The 20,629-nt window shown below is 42.1% G+C and overlaps 1 protein-coding gene across 14 annotated transcripts in view; it reads right to left on the bottom strand.

Annotated features, from left to right (window-relative positions):
* Positions 1-20,629, bottom strand: part of UNC13B (unc-13 homolog B) — a 228,072-nt gene that overhangs the window by 56,797 nt on the left and 150,646 nt on the right. For 8 of the 14 annotated variants that reach the window (XM_080371269.1, XM_080371259.1, XM_080371267.1 and 5 more), the window contains 11 exons: positions 18,640-18,809; positions 17,686-17,801; positions 15,673-15,836; positions 12,910-13,060; positions 11,923-11,991; positions 9,029-9,118; positions 7,421-7,555; positions 6,476-6,609; positions 5,464-5,549; positions 2,877-2,912; positions 1,192-1,233 (listed from right to left, as the gene is read on the bottom strand). In XM_080371269.1, coding sequence (XP_080227395.1) covers positions 1,192-1,233; positions 2,877-2,912; positions 5,464-5,549; positions 6,476-6,609; positions 7,421-7,555; positions 9,029-9,118; positions 11,923-11,991; positions 12,910-13,060; positions 15,673-15,836; positions 17,686-17,801; positions 18,640-18,809 — 1,193 coding nt within the window. The remainder of the gene's footprint in view (positions 1-1,191; positions 1,234-2,876; positions 2,913-5,463; positions 5,550-6,475; positions 6,610-7,420; positions 7,556-9,028; positions 9,119-11,922; positions 11,992-12,909; positions 13,061-15,672; positions 15,837-17,685; positions 17,802-18,639; positions 18,810-20,629) is intronic. The other 6 variants (XM_080371270.1, XM_080371271.1, XM_080371272.1 and 3 more) reach the window with 1 other exon arrangement.

Genomic DNA, 20,629 nt, shown 5'->3' with positions numbered 1-20,629 from the left:
TTAACTCTGAATGGTTTTAGTCTAGGACTTCAGTGCAGGTATCAAGTAGCTGGGTAGAAATATGCGTACACAAGCAATAACTGCTACAGGTATTAATCATCAGAAGATAGGTGTTAATGATGTAAAAAGGCCCCAGCTTTCTAATCAGTTACCTGATAGACAAGCTTATCTTACAATATCACAATCTATTTTCATGTAAATGTGAATTCTTGCAACTATTCCAAAACATTAAGATATTTCCACATCTCTCTTGAAGCTTGATGCAAAAGAAGAAAGGCCAGGTAAGTTATGAATTATCCCACTGAAAACACAAAACCCAAGGAACTTTTTGTGCATAATTATTCCATAAGCCTTGTCAACTCCCAAGCAGTGGAACAGTGACTTATTTGCAAACCTCTGTAAGGATGTAATACAGATTTCCTTCTAATTCACGTGTAGCAGGTCAACAGAGGTACAATCTTTAAAGAAAAAACATTAAAGAAACCCAACCTTTGTTTCAAAGAAATTAGAATGCCCAGTATCTGAGAGACATAGAGATGGTTCAATGGACAAATTACTCTACATACGCTACCTCACATGTACTATGATCCATTACTCTCCACACTGAATTTGCTTGTACCGAAGCCAAGCAAAGTTCATTCCTGTTTGCACACCAATAAATCTAGTACCTTTCTTGAGCACTAAGGAAGTACAAGTATAGTCAGTGTCTGAACTGCTGACCTCCCTTGAGAACAACTGCAGAAGAAAGTGCAAAGCTCTCTCTGCAGATCTAAAATGGGAAACAAACACAGTAATAGTGGCGCCTGCTTAGCTCCCTGTGAGAGTGAGGAAATCAATGGACAATTATAACTTCATTAACTCTGACACGCACTGTCACCCAGGTGCTGCTCCTGCATGGGGAAAGCGCTGTTCCTGCAGAGGGAAGGTTTGACTCGGAGGTAGAAAGGACTCAAATCAGATTTATATCCTCAAAATTAAGTAGTGCACTAAAAGCAAGTAATTCAAGCCTTTTCCTGTTTTTTAGGACATTTGAAACACTACTAAGTTGCAGAAGAGGAAGATGCACAGCAGCCACAGAAGCATAAGCCCAGGGACTGCTACTAGGACTACCTAGCCATCTAAGCAGTAAAGAAGCTGGACACCAAGGGGATAAAACTACAGGAAGGTAAAAAAGAGGAAGAGAGGTCTTACCACCATAAAAGAGAACTTTACGTATGCGAAAGAAAGGTGGGGCTTGTGACAGAGAAAAGACAGAGAAAAATGAACTATAACAGCTCAAACATGCTGGAGGATAAAAAAAAAAGCCAACAAAGCCCCAAAAACCCCTCATCTCCAGCAGCCCACCTGCCTTCCCCACCTTCAATGGACCCCGCACAGTTTGGATCAGCTGCTTTCTTTCTAAATGGAAATGTTTAAGAGCACTTTAAGGTGGCATGGAAACACATCAGCCAGAGGTATACTTTGAAAACCCATTTTAGAAAAAGTGAACAGGAGCCATCAGTCATATCATGTTTTTGTTCTGCTTTATAACTTGCTGGCTTTTAAGAGCTTAGCAGCAACAAGAGTGGAAGAGTGCACAGGTATTTCGCAGCAACTGCTGAGCTTTATCCTGAAAAGACCACAGACTTCTGTAGGTCTCTCACATTTCCTCAGCAGTTTTCATCTGCAGTCTCCTCCAGAGAAGAGCTTTTAGGGTCACCAAGGCAATATTATTAAGGCATTAATAGGGAACTGCTTCCTAGCAGCACACTTTCTAGTGCCATGTCCAGTTCTGTTTTTCAGGCAGAGACCACGACTTACATCACATCCTTAATCTGTGGATTTTCCTCTTGATTATCAGCCTGCCTTCTATAGATTAATTTCTGGCAAATAATGCTGAATTTTCTGTCCTGGCAGCTGTGTCTCCTTAGGGGAGACAAAGGCATAAGACAGGTCTGCAGTGCACTTGCCTTCCAGCAGTCGAACACACTGTTGCTGTGGCTATTGCTACCAGTTGCTGAACACATTTTAAATAGAAAATAGGTGTTTCACTTTTATGACTTGAACATTTTACACTTTAGCAAGCTAACTCTTCAGAAAGTGCCCAAAAGACACACGCTGAAGCATCCGCAGGCTAGCAAGACTGCTGGTTCTGAAGCCCCTAACCACTGTGTTCCGGGTGTAAATTAGGATTTATACATTGCCCTGCACAGGCTGCATGGTTCACATGGGGGTGAGCTCCAGCTGGGAGAGGCATGGCTAGCTTCTACCCACCGGGAAAAAGGAAAACAACTCACACAGCCAGGCACTGCTCTCCAGCTCAGAGAAGCCTGAGCCTCCCAACCGTCTTCAACACTGCATACTGGAGAGCAATGTGGGAGCATCAGGCTGGAAGCCAGGAGGGGCCAGTTTCACACAACCAGGCCCACACTCTCTACACCAAAGTCACTGCATGGCCTTTAGGCTACAATAAAATGTACTGCCACTACCAGAGATCCTCAAGCGTCACCCCAGCCAGGAGGGAAGGAATAGAGCCACACATGAACTGGAGCTCCAACCTCAGCAGTTATTCCTTATCAGACTTCATCTATACCTTAATGCCTGGGGCCCAGCAAAGGGGCTATCACCCAGAACTGCTCAGCATATCAGGGACCATCAAAAAAACAACTGGAGTGACTAGTCAGAACAGGAGTCCCCTTACAGCACATATCCTCCATTTCTACAGCAGCAGCATAGTCTTCCAAGTCGTCTTTGCAGATCTGCTCATCACTGGCATAAATCTACAGGACACTAAAGCTAGTATTAGCAACTACATCCAAAGTGCTAAAACTATGGGTAACAGAAGAAAGTCTTCATCTACTCACAACTATAAACTCCACCAAGACGCATCAACTTACCACTTGGTGAGGTGAATGAGCTCATGTTATCTAGAACTTAGGAAGAGAACATAAAGGAAAACACCATAAAGAAAATTAGAAGCAAGTGTTATACTCTGGGTTCACGTGCACGTATCTCCACAAAACAGATCAGCTTTTGCTGCAGAGAGCTCCTGATGCATACAGATCTTGGAGCACACAAGAAACGTACCCAGGGGTTACTCCACAAACTGGCAAAGTCAGGAATACAAAATGCCTGGTGTAGTTAAACTGGCAGAGAAATTAGCAACTCAAGCTGAAAAATGCCAGAGCCAAGAGCTGAGGACCTCAAATCTAACCATCATCCTTCACATCACTTAATCTGTTTCTTTAATCCTTCCTTTCTCCCTCATTTTAAAGAAAATAATGCAGCAAGTTAATCCAATCATACATATTTAAAATACAAGTAGTAAGGCCTGTAATTAAATTATTGTAGAGCTTGTTCTAAAGGTTATCTTCAGAAGTTTCTGGAGAGCAAAGCAGTGAGGAATCGCACTTGCCTCAAATAGAATTCTGCCCCCTGAGGATTTCTTGAATATATATTTGGAAAAGACACACACCAACACAGACTCAATCTTTGTTCAATCCTCCTGCAGGACTTGCACAGCTAGAGTACAAATACATGTACTATGCAGTTTTTCAGCTCTTGTTCAAAACACAAACTGTTCCCTGTCCATCAGCTGCCTTTGTGTCAACTTTTCTCACCAAGAAATAATTTCAAGAGGGATACTCCTTCAGCAAGTATTTGCTATGCACTGTTGAACTCACAGGTAGAAACATTATGCTAGTCCTTGTCTTAAGAAGCTCTCAGTTGACCAGAAGGATATCAGGGAAAGCTAAAATAAGCCCAGATTCACCAGGGAGGACAGAGTCAAAGGGGACATGGTATGAGATGTGAACAGCAAAAACCTGGGAGGCAGAGTTAACCTGGGAACTGGCAATCAAATAGAGCCATTTAAAAGAAAAAAAAAAAAAAATCATTCAAAGTCACGTCTCCTTTGACAGTCAAATTCACACACACAATCAGTAACCTTTTTGCAGCTGCATTTTGGATGCAACAGGGAAAGGGAATCTTAGGAAAGTCAGCAACTAGATTTGGAGAGACCCAGTTCTCATGGCAGCTGATAAAGGAGGAAGATAGGGCACTTTTAACAGTATCAGAAGAGCAAACTGCATAATAAATGCCTGAGGGAAAAATAAGGACAAAATGGAAAGAGGAGCCAAAATGGTTTGCAGAAGCAAAGAGTTTCTAGGGAAAGTGAACATGAAATTATCACAGTTGCCTTATTTCTTAATGCATGAGCAAGTAGTGACAGTCACTATGAGACTCGTCAACATCGTAGGTCTTAGTCCTTCTTCCCAGTGTCTAGTCTTACATCAACATAACTTCACAAGACAAAGGCACTGCGGGTTACAAGCATATATAAAAAGTTCTTAACACAGAAGTGAGAAAATTTCATTCAGGCCTGCAGCCTACTGAATTCAAGCCTAGAGCTGGCAAAGGGTGTCCCCCCACAGCACGGTCTCCTATCCTTGTGGCACTGACAGAGACTAAAAAACAGACAGAGTTCATCTTCTTCACTTACAGAGCAACCCCACAGACTACTCCCAAAGAACAAAATCCAGGAAACTTGTTACTGGCAGCAGTTTTTTTTCTAGCAGTCTGAAGGAAGAGTCTAATACGTTGTCACTCCTCGAACCGAGCTTAGATCAAGCTGGGGACAAAAGGATTTAGCCTAATTTTGCAAATCACCAAAAGCAGTAACTTGACTTGCGTTTGGAATATGAATAAAGCTAGCATGCTGTAGGCAGCACTGGCACTTCTGATTTATCACATAATCATGAAGCCCGATGTTGCAAAACATTGGGAAAACAACTGCTACTGCAGCTGCAGAGCTGGTGGGAGCTGGATGCTCTCTGAACCTTGGTAAGATGATGATTACATTGTGCAAATGAATTTATAGGACTAAAACCAAGTTTAGAATTAACTATAAGAAGAGTAATGCAAGCAGCAGAACTCCTTCCCAGGCATTTGCTGGGCTCTGCATGCCTGACTCATTATCAGAAACAGTAAAATTTCTCTTTTACTAGGAGTCTGGTGGAATTATGCAAAGATTAATTCAAAATGAAGATGTCTGCTGCAGGATTTGTTCTAACAGCATGTTTCTGCCAAAGGCTTAGACCATTTACGCTGTATCATCCAGGGAACTACAGCCATGGCACAACCCAGAGTCCACCTACTTCTCCAGCTCTTTCTACCATTGTGCATTGCAGAAAGAATCTGCTGCTGATCTAAGCCATTGTATCCTCAGGCCAAAGCAAACTTCTGAATTTAAACCAGCTGGGATGACAATAAATGGTTTGCAACACAGCCTGACAGACAGGTCTAGAGCTCATGCAGATGTCAGCTTCAGTCCTCACCCATAAAGCAGCTGTCCACAAACAAGCCACTAGAAATCCCTGCTCCAAACAGTGGTGCTACTAATGTGCTTAAGCCTCATTTAGAACAAACGGACGGAGAATAAGAGTCAGCAACAAGTCAGCTGGCAGCAGTAAGGAACTCTCTTACCTTCCATGGCATATTTCATATCCTGGGCGAAAAGACTCCACATCACTTCTGCACTGATCTTCCCAACAGCGAGCTCCTGAGGAAACCTGAGGGGACATTTTGGAAAGGTTTTGGCATGTATCAGAGCAAAGGGCTCTTCTTTATTCAGCTCTGAGTTAAATCACAAGCTGAAAAGCTCAACATTACAGATGCTTCCTTCACCCTAGATAAATGATCAGGTGGAAGTTGGAAGACTGGACTCTGTGGCATAGACTAAATAAGCTGAAAACACACTGCTGTTGGGACTGGTTTTACCTCAAAAAGCCAAGCCCTGGATGCCTTTCCTAGAAGAGATCCATACAGTAATTCTGGGAACATGATCTCAATGCCTTTGCACCTTTTCTAGTTAAGTTAAGTTAAGTCAGTTAAGAGGCTGACAGGTGAACAGTAATCAGGTGTCCCTGCCATGTCACATCAGTGATCACTAGGGCATCGTACACAGGTCTTTGTGTATAATACGTTGTCCGATGTCTCCCCCTTTTCTACCCTGTGGGACTGGAGGAGTATCCACGGGTTTAACAGAGAGTGTTCAGGTTCCTTTCCAATGCTGTGTCAACCCCACCCAATGCAATCTCCCAGTGCTGCACAGAACACCACGTTCCTAAATCACAGTGTAAGGTGTTGTCACCATGGCACCACTGTGTGCATTAATGTGCATCCCAGAACTGAGCAACATCAGAAAAAACCAAAAGAACATCTCACCCCATTTTCAGGTGCCTCCCTGAGTTCAGGATTGTAATAATCAGGGTGTTTGTGCTCGAACGCCATCGTAACTGAACCTTTTGAAACTCTTCCATCCCAATCAAAAAGAGTTATTTATATAGAATAGAGACAGATAAGACAGAAAGACAGACAGACAAGATAAGTACTTCTATAAATACACAAGTGACAGAAGAGAAAGAAAGCAGTTTAACAAATAAAGCAGAGTACACAGAGACTAGCACTAGCCATATAGGACATGGAAGATTCTTACTGATTCAGGACTGGGGTATAAGAATTCTTGTCCTCTTCTATGATGGAAACTATCAGAGTGATGAGTTTGGGCCAGAAATCCAGGTTCCTGATGCTGGGGCCCTGTTCCTCAGGAGGAAGGTCCTGATTTTTGTTCTGGAAAGGAAGCCATTGGAAAACCAGTGTAAATTTAAAGGTGAAAGAAAAAGCTGGCAAATATAGATCACCATACAAACTCCAAACACTAATTATCTGCAGACTCTTAATTATCTGAAGAGCTTATAATATTAATGTCTCCTGGCCACTTGCATGATCTAATGCAAAACCGGTAATGTGCCAAACCATGATGTTTTACTGGTGGCCTCAGACCCAAATAATCCCTGTTTCATCATTTACAATGCCAAGAGTAGGTCAGGCTCCAGGAGACCTGCTGAGACATCATTTGCTCTAAGCTTGTTCCAAATACTTGCTTTTTACGCACCTGGGTTGACGACTATATTCACATTGACAGGGGGTGCGTGCATTACTGCAGCGTGGCCAGTAGAGCCCTCATAGATTTGAAAACGATTTGCGTCTAGAGGTACCTCTTAAACCCGGTGTGGGATGCTGGGTGCTGGAAAACTGCTTGAGGTTTATCTGTGCTAAAGACAGTTTTCCTAATAAGTCTACATTTGCTCTAATTGACTTTTGCTCAGTCAAAGCTGCATCAAACCTTCCCTTCACAAATAAGTGCTCATGAACTAGAACAGCTGAGGCTGGCAAAAGGAATCATAATTAGTTAGTGTAAAACAATTATCATCCTCCACTTACTAATTAGTGTTCATTAACTGATTACAAGTTTTGTGAATTCAGAAGATAACAAGTGACATAATTCTGTTTTTGTTGGCTTTATATAGCATTTAGTGTTCTTGTTATTATCTTAAGAAAATCAGAAACTTGGATTTCTGCCCGCTTATCAGCTACTCACAGGATCTGTTTGGTACTCGCGACTGTACAGCTCGTGACAGTTGTTGAAAATGTACTCATAGGTGGAGTTGAGGCAAGCTTTTACACAGTCCTTCACTACCTGGCTGGCTCGGGGGGGACTCTGCAGCTCTTGGACCTGGCAAGGAGACAACAGAGTCAAATAAAGCACCGTTCATTAATCAGGCAGGGAAGGAACGAGGCACCAGTCTGGGAACTACTGATTCATCAGGACTTGGTGGGTCTGCTTTCAGTGACTTGTGCTATCAGTGACCTGAAATCATGAATGGGTCGCTCTCCCCAGGCATGAAACAGCAGTGACAACACTTACGTCCCTGCAGGGTCATGTGGAGCGTAAAAGAGATTCTGAAGTGCTGAGGAAGATTCTTCAGAGTAAAAAAATCACGTGGCTTGGTATGTGTATAATCTGAGCCAAGCACATGCAATTTCTGCTAAATTTATAGGGGTTTGCTACAAAGCCAGAAAGAAATCTTTTCTGACACTGGAAGAACATGCAACGAACTAGTGGAGCACATTACATCTGATCTGTGAAGTCTTGCTGAAGACCACTTGCATGCCTTTAATTACAAAAACTTTCTGAACATCTTTCATCACAAGCTTTATTGAATTTTAAAGCACACCAGAGTGCTTAGGGACATGTCAAACAATATGCCTTCTCCTCTTGCAGCAACTGCTCTTTTCATTATTACATTGCTTTAGAAAAACACCGCAGAGTTACTTCAAACTAAACAGATACGCAGGCATCACCCTGCAAATAAAACTATAACCTGAGACAATTTTGATAGTGTCACTGCCTCCAAATTTTTCAGAATATTTCTATATAAAGCAAACTTTCAATACAGACATACTATCTGAATGAAGAATTTAGAAATACATTTTTAAAACATCATTTACCCTAGGGTTTAAGAGTAAAATTTTAAGCACTTCCTGAAACAGCTCATATTAAAGATTTGTTTTGGTTTCGGTAAGATAGCTCTTACTATGTGGTATGTGCAACACATGCAACAAAATATACAACAATATTCTTCAAAAGTTTTAGAAATGAAAAAGTAGGCATTAAAATTAATGTCATTACACATTGCTAGAACAATAAACTTAAGTACAGAACCAGCACATTAGCATTCATAGCAACTGTTTTGGATCTCTACTAAGAGATACTATCCCATTTCAGTATCTTATCTTCCAAGAAATACATTTAAATCTATTTATTAGATAAAAGATGGTGAAGAGATGGTAGTGACTGACAAATGTTATAGACAGTTTTATAGGAAAGGCTTCCTAATGCTATTTAAAAAAGTAAATCGGACAATTTTCTTTCTTTGTGGGTTTGGTTTTTTTTTTAATTATTATTTTGTGCCATATTTATGACTGAAGAACCCCAGGGGAAAAAACAACTTTCATCTTCATGATGCAAAATACAGTGAAGTAAAGATAAAATTTGGGTGTTTATTACATGGTCAGCACATGATCTCCCTTCTTCTGAAGTATCTAAGGCACAATGACATGAAACAATGGTTTGAAAACAGGAAACCAACCCCTGGGACAAAAACTGCAAAGGCCCCACCATTCCCATTCCCACCCATAACACTACCTTCATCCTGAAAAAAGTGATGCTGGTCAGCAAATCCACTGTAGACTTCAGGTCCTGCAGACGTTCGCGGCTGCTGGCTGGGAAGTTATTCTGTCGACAAAAAAGGGAAATCCTGTTGGAAAGCACAGCCAGATCTATGCAAGGCTTTAAGCATGAGCTAAATAAGGAAAGTGTCTTGGAAACATTTCCTGCTTGACAAGCTTGTACGGCTCAAAACAATGCTCAATAAAAAAGGCCTTTTTGCTGTAGGAGTTTATCTGCTTGCTTAATTAAATAGCTTCTCATGTGAATATACAGTCTGTGGATGCCAGGAGAGTGGCAGCCCTCGGTGGCAGATCTCTCCTTGGCTGTAGGAGCAGCAGGCAGGGAGCAACAGCCCTGCCACCAGCAGCCCTGGCCTCTTGCTTGAGGTTGCTTGTGCAGGTCCTTTCCTTTCTGCACTCACCAGATGGGTTTTGGCTTCTCTTCTGAGACACCAAGAGGTGTGGTATATTAGCATCCTATCCAGAGAAATAAACTGGACTGAGAAGGGGAAACGAGCATTGTTCCGTATAAGAAGTCATTGTAACCACTCAGTCGGCTGGAAGATCCAATCTGCCAAGCTAAGCACGTACCCTTTGGTGCCTCCTTCGCTCTAATCTGTTTATTTTACACACTTTGCCCACTGCCCCACTGTCTGTAGCCATAGCTTCCTCTTCCCCTCTCTGGGTTCCACTGAAATCACAAGTTTCATTATCCCTTCCAGATGTGATACATACATGTGCATGTGTGTAGGTACATACATATATGCATGTAAATGTATATGCTGAATTCAACAAGCTTTGCTTCGCTTCTTGCAGGACACTGTTCCCTTTCTGACCTCAGGCACTGTGCCCTTTCCTATATTCCCACTCTTTCCTTCCTGCATCCTTTAACAACATTCACGTTCCTCAGTATGTTCTTACATTCAACTGATGTGACTGGTTTTGCTGTGAGTAAAATAGCAAAGACAACCTTCACTTGGACACTATCCTCATATTTGCACATTCAAAAATTATTAGAGACCACGGTAGAAAGGACAGAGGGTAACAAGCTTTCATTTATTAATGAGGACTTGCAGAAAAATATGCTGTCTCTTGACAGCAATTGAGTATTGCCGCAGTTCAGCTAACTGCTGCAAGCAATTTAACGCTCTTTACAGCCATTTGTAGATGCTTATTCCTAGATTCCTTTTAGAGTTAAGTTATCCACACACAGACTCTGGCATGCAGGGTATTTCCAAAATCAAAGACTTCCGTGGGTCAAGATTTAAACACAATCCATTGGACAAATGTTAGGGACTGAATGCGTGTTCTTCATTAGGAACAACAATCAGGAAAAGATAACATTATCTATATTGAAATTCAATCTCCTCTATGCCAGCTGGTGAACAACGAACCAGAAGGACAACTGGCATGCATACAGAATAACTGCATTTGCTTACAAAACGCTTTTCAGAAACAAGCATTGGAGCTACTCGATAGGGCTCCACCTCTCCCTCCTGACCTGCCACCCTGCCCTGGAAGGAACACACATTGGTTTGACACTTTTTCACAAAACCACGCTGCTGGTTATTAGTTGTTTTAAGTGCTTACAGACATCTTGATTAAACTGGGGAGAGGAGGCTTAATCTGGATAATTTAAGTTGTAAACTGCCACCTCCTGTCTTGAAAGCTCAAAACTAAAACCTTTTTCTTCCAGAACTTAACGTGCCCTCCAGGGGTCCTAAAATTACTGTGAGCTCCTAAATAGCTTCAGCCATTTCTCTAAATACACTACCAATTAAATAACATCTGAATTATTTAAACAACACAAATCTTTCCCGGTCCTTGACTTAAGACCTCACTTGTTGTCCATGGTTTAGTTGCATTAGCCACCAGGAAGCAGCTTTTATTGAAGACCAAGCAAACAAAAAAGGCATCAACGCTACAGATTCCTACTGCCATGTGTCGATAATTTTCCCTCCGCTACCCAGTGAATCAGTGCTTTCTTTAGAACTTCTCTTACTAGTAGTGTAGCTTTACAGTAGCTCACTACACAACATTCCTTTCATCTTCTTTTGCACCTTGCCCCTTGTCCTTTTTGTTTATCTTCCTAATGCACTTCTCTTAGTCCAGTCATGTTTCTCTCCTCTATATGTTTTACTGTGGTTCAGACAAATGCACTAATCAGAAGAGGATCTACTTTTTAAGTAAATAAATAAAAACAAAGCTCACGTTTTGCCACCATTTTTAAATTTTTCAATTAATTATTCACTAATTAAAATAATACAGCAAGGAATTAAAAGAAAAGCCAAATCACATAAGACTAGGTCGACTCTGGAGTAGCAAAGAAAGAAACCACAGGGTTTAAGAAGCTTAATGAACTGATGCCAACATTTGAAACTCATCTCTTTCCCATATGCTGAAGTGGGGGGGATCTCAACCTGACAGCACATCTTGTAGATCCAGAGTCAAGGACAGTGATTCAAGTTTGCCAAACCTAAAGTAAGTGACAACATGGCTGCAGGTCCTCTAAAACATTTCTGTCTTACTAGGGGAGAACAAGTATCTATTTCCCTTTGTAGATGACACCTGAAATAGCTGATAAGAATAATTCTAACTAATCCAGTCCAACTCATTTTTCTGGGAAAGCATAGTTCACAATCCTTAAACTATTTCAGAGGTACTGAAGAATTTATAATGGAAGAAGAAAACCACGGTTTAAGTTCTATCCACGAGGAAAAAAAAACGGTGCGTTCGAGCAACAAGCTTGTCATGACAATTCCGTAAGACATGAAGTACCCAAAAGGTGAGAAACGTAAAGAGAAAACCAACAGGTGTGTTTCCCCTCTGCCCACCAGTATGGCTGAAAGGATTCTGTTTATTCCCTCTCACCCTGTACATTGAGAGATCAATCCGAAGTGAATTATGAAGCTGGTCCAGAAGCTTCACAAATCGTTCTTTCTGTTGAACAGAAAACACCAAGAAACGTTACCTAGCATCACTGGTTCAATCAATGTTCAGAGTAAGCAGCAGGATATCAGGGAATTAGTGTCAGATCTCAGGAGAGCAGGAGGAAGCACTATGTATGCATGATATTGCACAAACACTATTTTCCTTCAATTCTTGGATTTACTCTTACACTGTAATTATTTCTGAAGTCTGTGTAACATTAGAATTGTCAGAAAAACACTCCATTATCACTCTGAAGTAGAGGCAGAACAAAACCCCCTGATTTCTAGCTTGCAATTTGCACCAAACTTATATTTACGAGAAAATATTGAGAGACGAATAATGAAACAGGTAGAAAAGGGTCTAATTCAGAGCAATGCAACAGCTCTAAGATCTTATCTGCTAGTTCTATCTTCTCAAGGCCAAGTCTCTCCAATGGATTTGGATTGGGCACTGCGAACACCTCCCCATTCAAACTATAAATTCTTAGTCTGACAGGAAGCAAGAGCTTTTCCAAAAACATTTTAACCATTAGGGGAATAGACTTTTGTTTTTGTTTTTTCCTTAAAGCAGTTGCTGTTTTTAAAAACAAAGTAAGTTCTGAAACGATCAGATCACACAGTCTATTTTATCAACAGCATCACCACACAGAGTTTAATATTATGGGCTCATTCCATACCATCTGTGCTCCAGTGTAATTTGAACACGAAGAATAAACATCACAATGCGTTATACTGATTAATATCTAAAATGTGTGATGATGATGACAATAAACCCATGCTTTTTGTCTAGTCTAGAAGAGCTCCGCAGCTTCCAACGCCTCACAGATTTAATGTTCCTTAAAAAGAACAAGTTATTTATTGACAGGCAGATGCACTGTAGGCAAATTACAGAAGTCCAATTGTAACATCACCAAGCACGCGAACATACCCCGAAATTGGAGGCTGCAAAGCGGTCCGAAGCAGACACATTTGTGGAGGCAGTTGTGTGTGCATAATAAGCATTGATATTGGCAAGTAAGGTGCTCATCACAGCTGGCACGCCTGGGCACATGTATTTAGAAGAAAGACATGCAAAATGCCTGCAAAAGGACAGTTCTGTAAGTCATTCTGGTGTCTTTTGTGTAGCAGAACTTGACTCTATACTGTTAATAGCCCCCTTATTCTGGCTGGCATCATGAACAGATAAAAGTTCTGTTTTCTCCCCTTCTGTAAATCTCCAGCATCTTGAGCTTTCTCAGAAAGATGCCACCTAGGCAACAGACATGCTCAAAACAGTAGAAATCCCTTCAGTACAGCCCTTTCCAAATCACAGAACAGCATCTCAGCTATTTGATGCCAACAGCTTGTGACTTAGGTGATACCCTGCGTCCTGATGTCAATTCCTAGAACAGCCTGACACAAGGAAATCTACACAATTTGCTGCCACTTGAGGCAGCCACAGGTTCTGAGGTAACGTGAGCCAGCAGCAACTGGAAAGCATTCAAGCACAGTGAGACCACACACTAGTATTTCTGTGCTGCACTGATATGTGATTCCTTAGGGCTAACCCTTCCAGCCTGCAGGAAGCACGCACACTCATTTGCATTTTCTCATTTAACTATTCTCATTAAAATGCAAGGAAGCCTCCTGCAGGAAATCTCAAAATGATGCCAGAAGCATCTGGGCTTGTGAAAAGATTAAAAAATCAAAGAAAATTTGTCGGAGGGGGGGAATTAGAGCTTAAGAGGTCTGATCTTATGGGACATGGCAAGTAAAGTTCATTCCAGACAAGAGAGTCGGGCCATTTTTGAGCAGTACTTTTGAAGCAGGAATCCTCACTGAGCTCCTGAACTGCATCTGGGAATTATTTTCTAAATGCAGCTTTCTCCCTCAGGAACTCATAGAATCACAGAATGGTTTGGGTTGGAAGGGACCTTTAAAGGTCATCTAGCCCACCCCCCCCTGCAATGACCAGGGACATCTTCAACTAGATCAGGTTGCTCAGAGCCTTGTACAACCTGACCTTGAATGGTTCCAGGGATGGGGCATCTACCACCTCTCTGGGCAACCTGTTCAGTATTCCATGAGCCTCATGGTAAAAACTTTCTTCCTTACATCCAGTCTAATCTACCCTCTATCAGTTTAAAATCATTACCCCTTGTCTTCTTGCTAAGAAGTCTGTCCCCATCTTTCTTCTAAGCCCTCTCTAAGTAATGAAAGGCTGCAATAAAGTCTACTTGGAGTCTTCTCTTCTCCAGGCTGAAGAAGCCCAACTCTTGCAGCCTTTCCTCATAGGAGAGGTGATCCATCCCTCTGAGATGTTCCATCTCTCTGACTTATCACAGTGCTAATTAACCTACAAATGATTATAACCAACAAAGCTCCAACGAGAATTTCACAGGAATTCAGAAGTCAGTGTTTCAGACAAACATGACACGCATGCCTGAACGCTAGCTTGCTTGGTACACGGTACCTATGCACCAATTGGTTATTTAGGAACTTGATAAATAAAGACAGACACGTCAAACAGCTTTGTTTAGCTTGAAGAAGAGAAAGCGTGGGGAGTGGGGATCTAATCAATGTCTTGAACTACTTAGCAGAGAGGAGAGGGTTAGTGGAAGACAGAGCCAGCCAAAAATCCCTTTAGAGGGAAGACTGAAGGATAAGCAGTGATATGCAGGAGTTACAGCACAGGAAATTCAAAGTAGGATTTTCAAATTTGCATTTCAACCAGGAATTTCTTCCCCAGAGTAATACAGCCTGAGGACAGAAGCTCAGAGCAGTGGTAGATCTCCATCCTTGGAAATTTTCAACAAACTGGAAGAGGCTCTGAGCAGTCCAGTCCAGCTTCCAAGTCAGCCTTACTATAAGCAGGGACTAGACCTCTGGAGGCACCTTCCAATTCTTTTCCACTTCAGCTTAAATCAATAGACAGAAAAGGTCCCTGCAAGGTGACATATGTACCAATCATAACACATGCAAGCACCCAGATCCCAAAACGTTCAGCTTCTAATGTGCAGAAGTTCACTTTTGTCTGCTGTATTTAATACCACATTTGAAATAAGAAATGAGCTAAGCATAGCACTACTAGTCTTTAAGAGGAAGAATGGCTAATCCCTAATCCAGGTGAAAGTATCATGACAAGAAAAACTCTCTTTGAAGATCAAGAACTGCATTAGCCTAGGTCCAAAGAGGACAAATCAGTGGCTCAGTTACTCAAACTTCCTATAAATGCCTTCAGCAGCACCTGGGAAATGAGTGACTTCAAAGGTCTATATCAATTGCCACAGCAGACATGTAGGACAAACACTGGTCACAAAACCTCATCCCTTCTCACGTTACCAGAAACCTTCAGTGGCATCCTTGGGCAGCATCTTTGTAAAACAAGAGTGCTCAATTATCAAAAGTAAAATATGGTCATTTACACTACTGAAGTTGGTGTAATTCCTTAGAATTAGTTTTAAAGGTAGTCACAGAAACTATTCAGATAGATGCTTAATTCCAGCACTGTGTCAGACATTAACTTCTAGACTTTGAGGAAACCAGTGATTCAGAGATAGGCAGTCTCTTCCTGCTCACAATAAGACCTATAAGGAGCAGCCATCACTGCCAAGCCTTCCATTATCAACACTTTTAATCTTCTAAATATTACAGCCACATCAATTAGTTACACCGCCTAAATGCACGAAAGACCACACGAAATGCATCTTACGTCATGGCCTGGTATATTGATTCAATGCCATAACGCATCGCAAATTCATCCACGATCTCTTGAGCCGTCTCATCAAAATACACCTTCCAGGCATCATCTCCTTTGGCATCAGGGATCTTCACCACCCCATTCCCTTGCACATCTGTGAGATGGTGAAAGAGGTTCTGAAACACAAAACAGGAATGAAATCATATGTGAGGCTGCTGAAACCTCCAAGTGAGTTTCATGAAGAACTTGGAACTGAGAAGGCAGCACAATCACAAACTTCTTTGCTCTCCTCCCTTTTTCTTTCCCTCTACCCACTATGTATTTTTCTTCTTTTAGCTTTTCTTCTTGAGTGCTCCTAGCTGAATTTTTTGCATGCATACCTACAACTTCACTCAGCAGACATTGTGAATGATGCAGAGGAGTGTTTCAATGCAGTGAAACCACAAACTAATTAGATTCCTGAAACTTACACCTTTCTGTCCTCAGAATGAAATGCCTTAAGATGGACAAGCTATTTAAACGAGCTGATGTAACAGCTCTGTATCAGCTTTTTAATTATTGTTATTATACAGCAGAACAGTCCAAACAGGTACTATATTTTTTCCTGAAAAGGACATCCTTAAGATCACTCCTAATAACTAGACACTCACGTTATTATTCAACATAACCTTTCACTTTATCTAACACTGCAAAAGCTTTCAGCTATCATTACTGTGCAGAAATTGCATATTCAGTTCAGTAGATTTCTCACTAACCCTCAAATTCATGTCACGTACAGATTCATCAGCCTTTCAGACAGCTGGCTCCCTGTAGTGAAGGATGCAAAAGTCTAATGATCTCATTAGGACCTAGAGGACTCTACTTTACACTACTACTTTTCCTGATCAAATTATTCCAGTTGTAAATCATCTTCTTTTTATTATACATAAATGAAAGAAGGTGATACTTTAAAAAGAGATATATTTGCAAAAAAAGAAGACAGTGAGTGATCATGCATTTCAGAAGGGAAAAACCAAACAGCTTACTATAAAAAATGGTAAATATGTACTGATGGACACAACACAGCCTACTGAAAGAAGCCTTCTGGTGTTTTTCTGAGCTTCATATCTGTCTTTTCCCTGGTAAGGCCAGAAGACACAGCAGGGCTCATCTAAGCCCAGCATCTGGATAAATATGCTGTGCCTGTAAGTTAACATTCCTGATACATCTGGCCTTGTTTTATAATCTGACTTTGCTTAAACAGGCTGGACTTCATGATATTTTCATACGTCAGATGAAAGGGGCTTTGCCTATTTTTCCTTATTCAGGCACTGAAGAGACTGACCCTGCCACCTGCTTTGTCTCTGATAGACAGACTAGGCACCATGCGTTCTCCGAGACAGGGTTTTCCCTTCAGTCCTTCTCACAAGTCATCTTTGGATTTCTCCCAACTTCTGCAGCACCGCCTGCCCAGCTCAGTCCATCCTGGGGCAGGTCAGTACCCAGTAACTGCAGCTTATCTTGTCTTCCCCCACAGTTGTTCATAACTACACACCAGTGCAGCAGCACAAAAGAATTTATACTGCCAATATCTGCATCACTCAACAGCCAGAGTCAAAGAGCCCCCCAGTTCAGTATTTACTCACAAAGCATTTTAGTATGCCTTCTCCAAAGAAAGACAGAGGTACAGTACATGCTGAAAACATCACTCAAGGAAATTTGGAGGGTTTTCCACATTGAACTCACGGGGGGCTCTTAAGCTGGACCAGTGCCTGATCTCTGCCTGGCAGCAGCACAGCTGTGGCAGTGGGACAGACTGAGCCAGCCAGCCCCCAACGTGAGGGACTGGCTCCCTGACTTTTTTTTAGGTTTGCCTCCCTGACAAACGCAGGTCTGATGATTCAGCATGTTCCCAGGCCCACACAGCAAGGAAAAGGAAGCTCATCTAGGGCACGGAGGAACATTTCAAGGAAAGAAAAATCAGAAAATCGTTTCTTCAACAGACAGAAGGAACATGGTGATGACTGAGCTGAACCAGCTTCTTACCTCATGAAGGCAAGTGTACTGAATATGATACGGGGCCACCTTCTCCTCCCCTTTGATCTCCACGCTGATTTGCAGGCGAATAGCCCCGGACACTGCAGACTTATCTGTTCGCTTCTCTAGAAAGAAAGATCATTAGCAATTAGACACATTGTCCATGGTCAGAGCAAAACTGGGGTGACAACACTGGAAAAGGAACTGCTGGAAGCTCAGGCTGAGCCTGTGATCAGAGTCACCATGGAGAAAACTTTCTAATACACCCTCACTATGACACATCTAGCCAGAACAAAGTATGTTTCTAGATGTAAGACAGTCTTTCTGACAGCAAATGTGCTACAGGATCTCAGATTCAGTCAGCTGAACTGGAACCACCAAGGACAGAGCCTTACCCCTAGGAACAGGGCTGACTGACGTGGAATTTGTTCATGACTTCACCATATTCCTGAGCTTCTAGGAATTACTGGTTTTCCCTGTCAAGAAGATTTTGGACCTCCTAGGATTATTACTATGCCTGTCAATTCGGCACCATCTGGTTACTTCCCAGTACCTTCCACAACGTTCTATTTTGGTCACTGGGAAAGGTCTCAAGAACTTCCCAGCCCAGTGCAGTGTACTTGCAAGTCTTACAGACTAGTGAAATGCTTGTGTTTGCATAAAAAAGGGCACAGGATAGGAAATGTGTCCACCAGCACAGGTGGAATCCAGCCGTGCTCCAAGCATTTTACCCTTTGTACTTTTCAATGCCTGACAGGGAAAGCGTTCTGACATGTTAGACTCCTCTTCATTTTAACTGAGATCAAAGCCGTGTAGCTGCTCTACAGCACCATCATACACCCCTTGATATCATGTGAGCCTTTTTTTTTTTCCTTTCTTGCAAACTGTCTGTATGCACCCAAGCACTCTCAAACATTCCCAGACTAACATGTGACATGTTTTCAACTCCAAAGCCCGGCTCACCAAGGTTGTACCACACATCCATTTCTCCACTCAGAGTACGGACTTCAATGATTGTCTGCCCCAGGAAATCATCTGACTCGCGTTTCAGTCTCTGCTTGACACGAGACTTGATGTCATCATCTTCATCCCACACTCGCACCTTGATCCGGTCAGAAGAATTATGGCACTCACTGCAAACAAGACAAACACAATGTGGAAGAGCACGTAATGCAGCCAACTTTTATATGCTACATGCTTCACATTCCTCTTGACCCACTTGTCCAACAGTAGAGGAATGCATAAACAAAATCTAAATAAACAGGCATTGTTTACAAGTGAAGCGTCTGATAGGAACTACACAACAACATTTTGGTGCAGGCTCCTGTGACACGGTAGGTACTGAACTTCAGATGTATGCTGAAGGAGTGCCCTGTCCTGACCGCAGCCACCAACTTCAGGCTTGCTAAGTGGCTGTGACTCTTCTACTCATGCTCACTCTCAGCAGCAGCTCCCTGAACGTGGGAATTCTCTTCACTGTTACTGCTTTTGCTGTGAAGCCCACAAAAGCCTGGTAATAGCTAGGCGGGTAATCTCAGCGCATGCACCCCAAAAACGCTGATAAGCATCTCATTAGTTTCTGATAGCTCTCCCCATCAAGGATCTTCTGTAGGCTTTAAAGGTTACGTTAAAGGCTTGTGTTTATGCAAGTGCGGTATTTAGGATAGTATGATCAAGGTCTAAGACAAACATCCTTCGTGCCATTTTCTAATAGAAGAGAAATAGCTCAGGCAGAGGTAGCTCTCTTACTTTGAGATAGTTACAGAGCAGTAGTGTATTAACATCTAATACATTACAGTCAGACGATACAGACATCGCCTGTGTTTGGGAGGAAAGGGTGGGATACAGTAGTTACAAAGTTGGTGTTTGTTTATTTATTAGCATTGATTCTGCCTATTATTCACAGCTCAGTCTGATACTTTGTGCTCTGGGCAGATCAGTAAAGACATTTTCATTAAAAAAAGCAATTTATTGTTTGCTGAATTGGCACCCTCTAGCTTAATGCACAGGCAAAATTTGCTGCCTCCCCCTCTTTTTAGGTGCTCAGATACCTTCTGTAGATCCAAATAGGCTCCTGGATGTCAGAAGTGGGTAGAAGCAGCTTATAAGAGCTCTGCTCATTTGCAGGGCATGCAATACAATAAAGCAATCTGAATGCTCATATGAGACCATGACAAGGGTGATTACTCACCATAACCACTACAAACGTCTGCCCTCAAGGAAATAAAACCTATGAAAACAGGCAAAGTCTGCTCAAGGCCTGTTTTCCAGCCTTTTTAACATTAACATGCTGCATCTGTTGCTAAGTAACAGAGAGAAGGAAGAAATGGGTCACAAGTGATCTGCTAAGCCTGGTCAATAAGATGTGGCAGTGACTGGTATTAGCAAGCTCTCTTCCAAGAAATCATTTGGGCTGCTATTGCCACCATTGTCATTCAGGACCGCTTAACAGATGTCCTTGCAGCTCCTACTGATTTTTCCAGTACTGAGGAATAGATGGCAATTATACAGGGAAAGCTAGAGGTGATTCCATGCAGTTCTGATCAGGAGCAGAAAGCATTGCTGCTCCCTGCTTTTGCTGTGCAATCAAAGCTGTATTTAGACTCCAGACTTAAGAAGGTTCAGTGTTTCTCTCCTGCCTTTATTTGCCCCTTCCTCCTCCTCTACTTCAAGGATGTCTTCCTTTAACAAAACCGTGCAGCAAGCATTCACAAGCAGGGAATGCTTGGACTGCTGCTCTCTGTAGCTCTCAAATTTGTCTCAGTACATTGCCATATCTACCAGCAACACAGCATAAGCATGTAAAAGTCCTCTGTTCCTGACATGGTGCACTAACGTATAGCCTGGCAGTACCATAGAGGCTTAGTGCTCCGAAGTGCATGGGCACTAAAAACACAGACTGGCACACAGTGCCATTTACAAAGCACTAGCAAGTTAGCTCCCGACTTCTTCA

This window comes from Falco punctatus, assembly GCF_963210335.1.
Source record: "Falco punctatus genome assembly, chromosome: Z".
In the NCBI taxonomy this organism is placed as follows: Eukaryota; Metazoa; Chordata; class Aves; order Falconiformes; family Falconidae; genus Falco; species Falco punctatus.
Note: the sequence above shows the minus strand (reverse complement) of the source record. Positions and strands in the feature narration are given on the sequence as shown.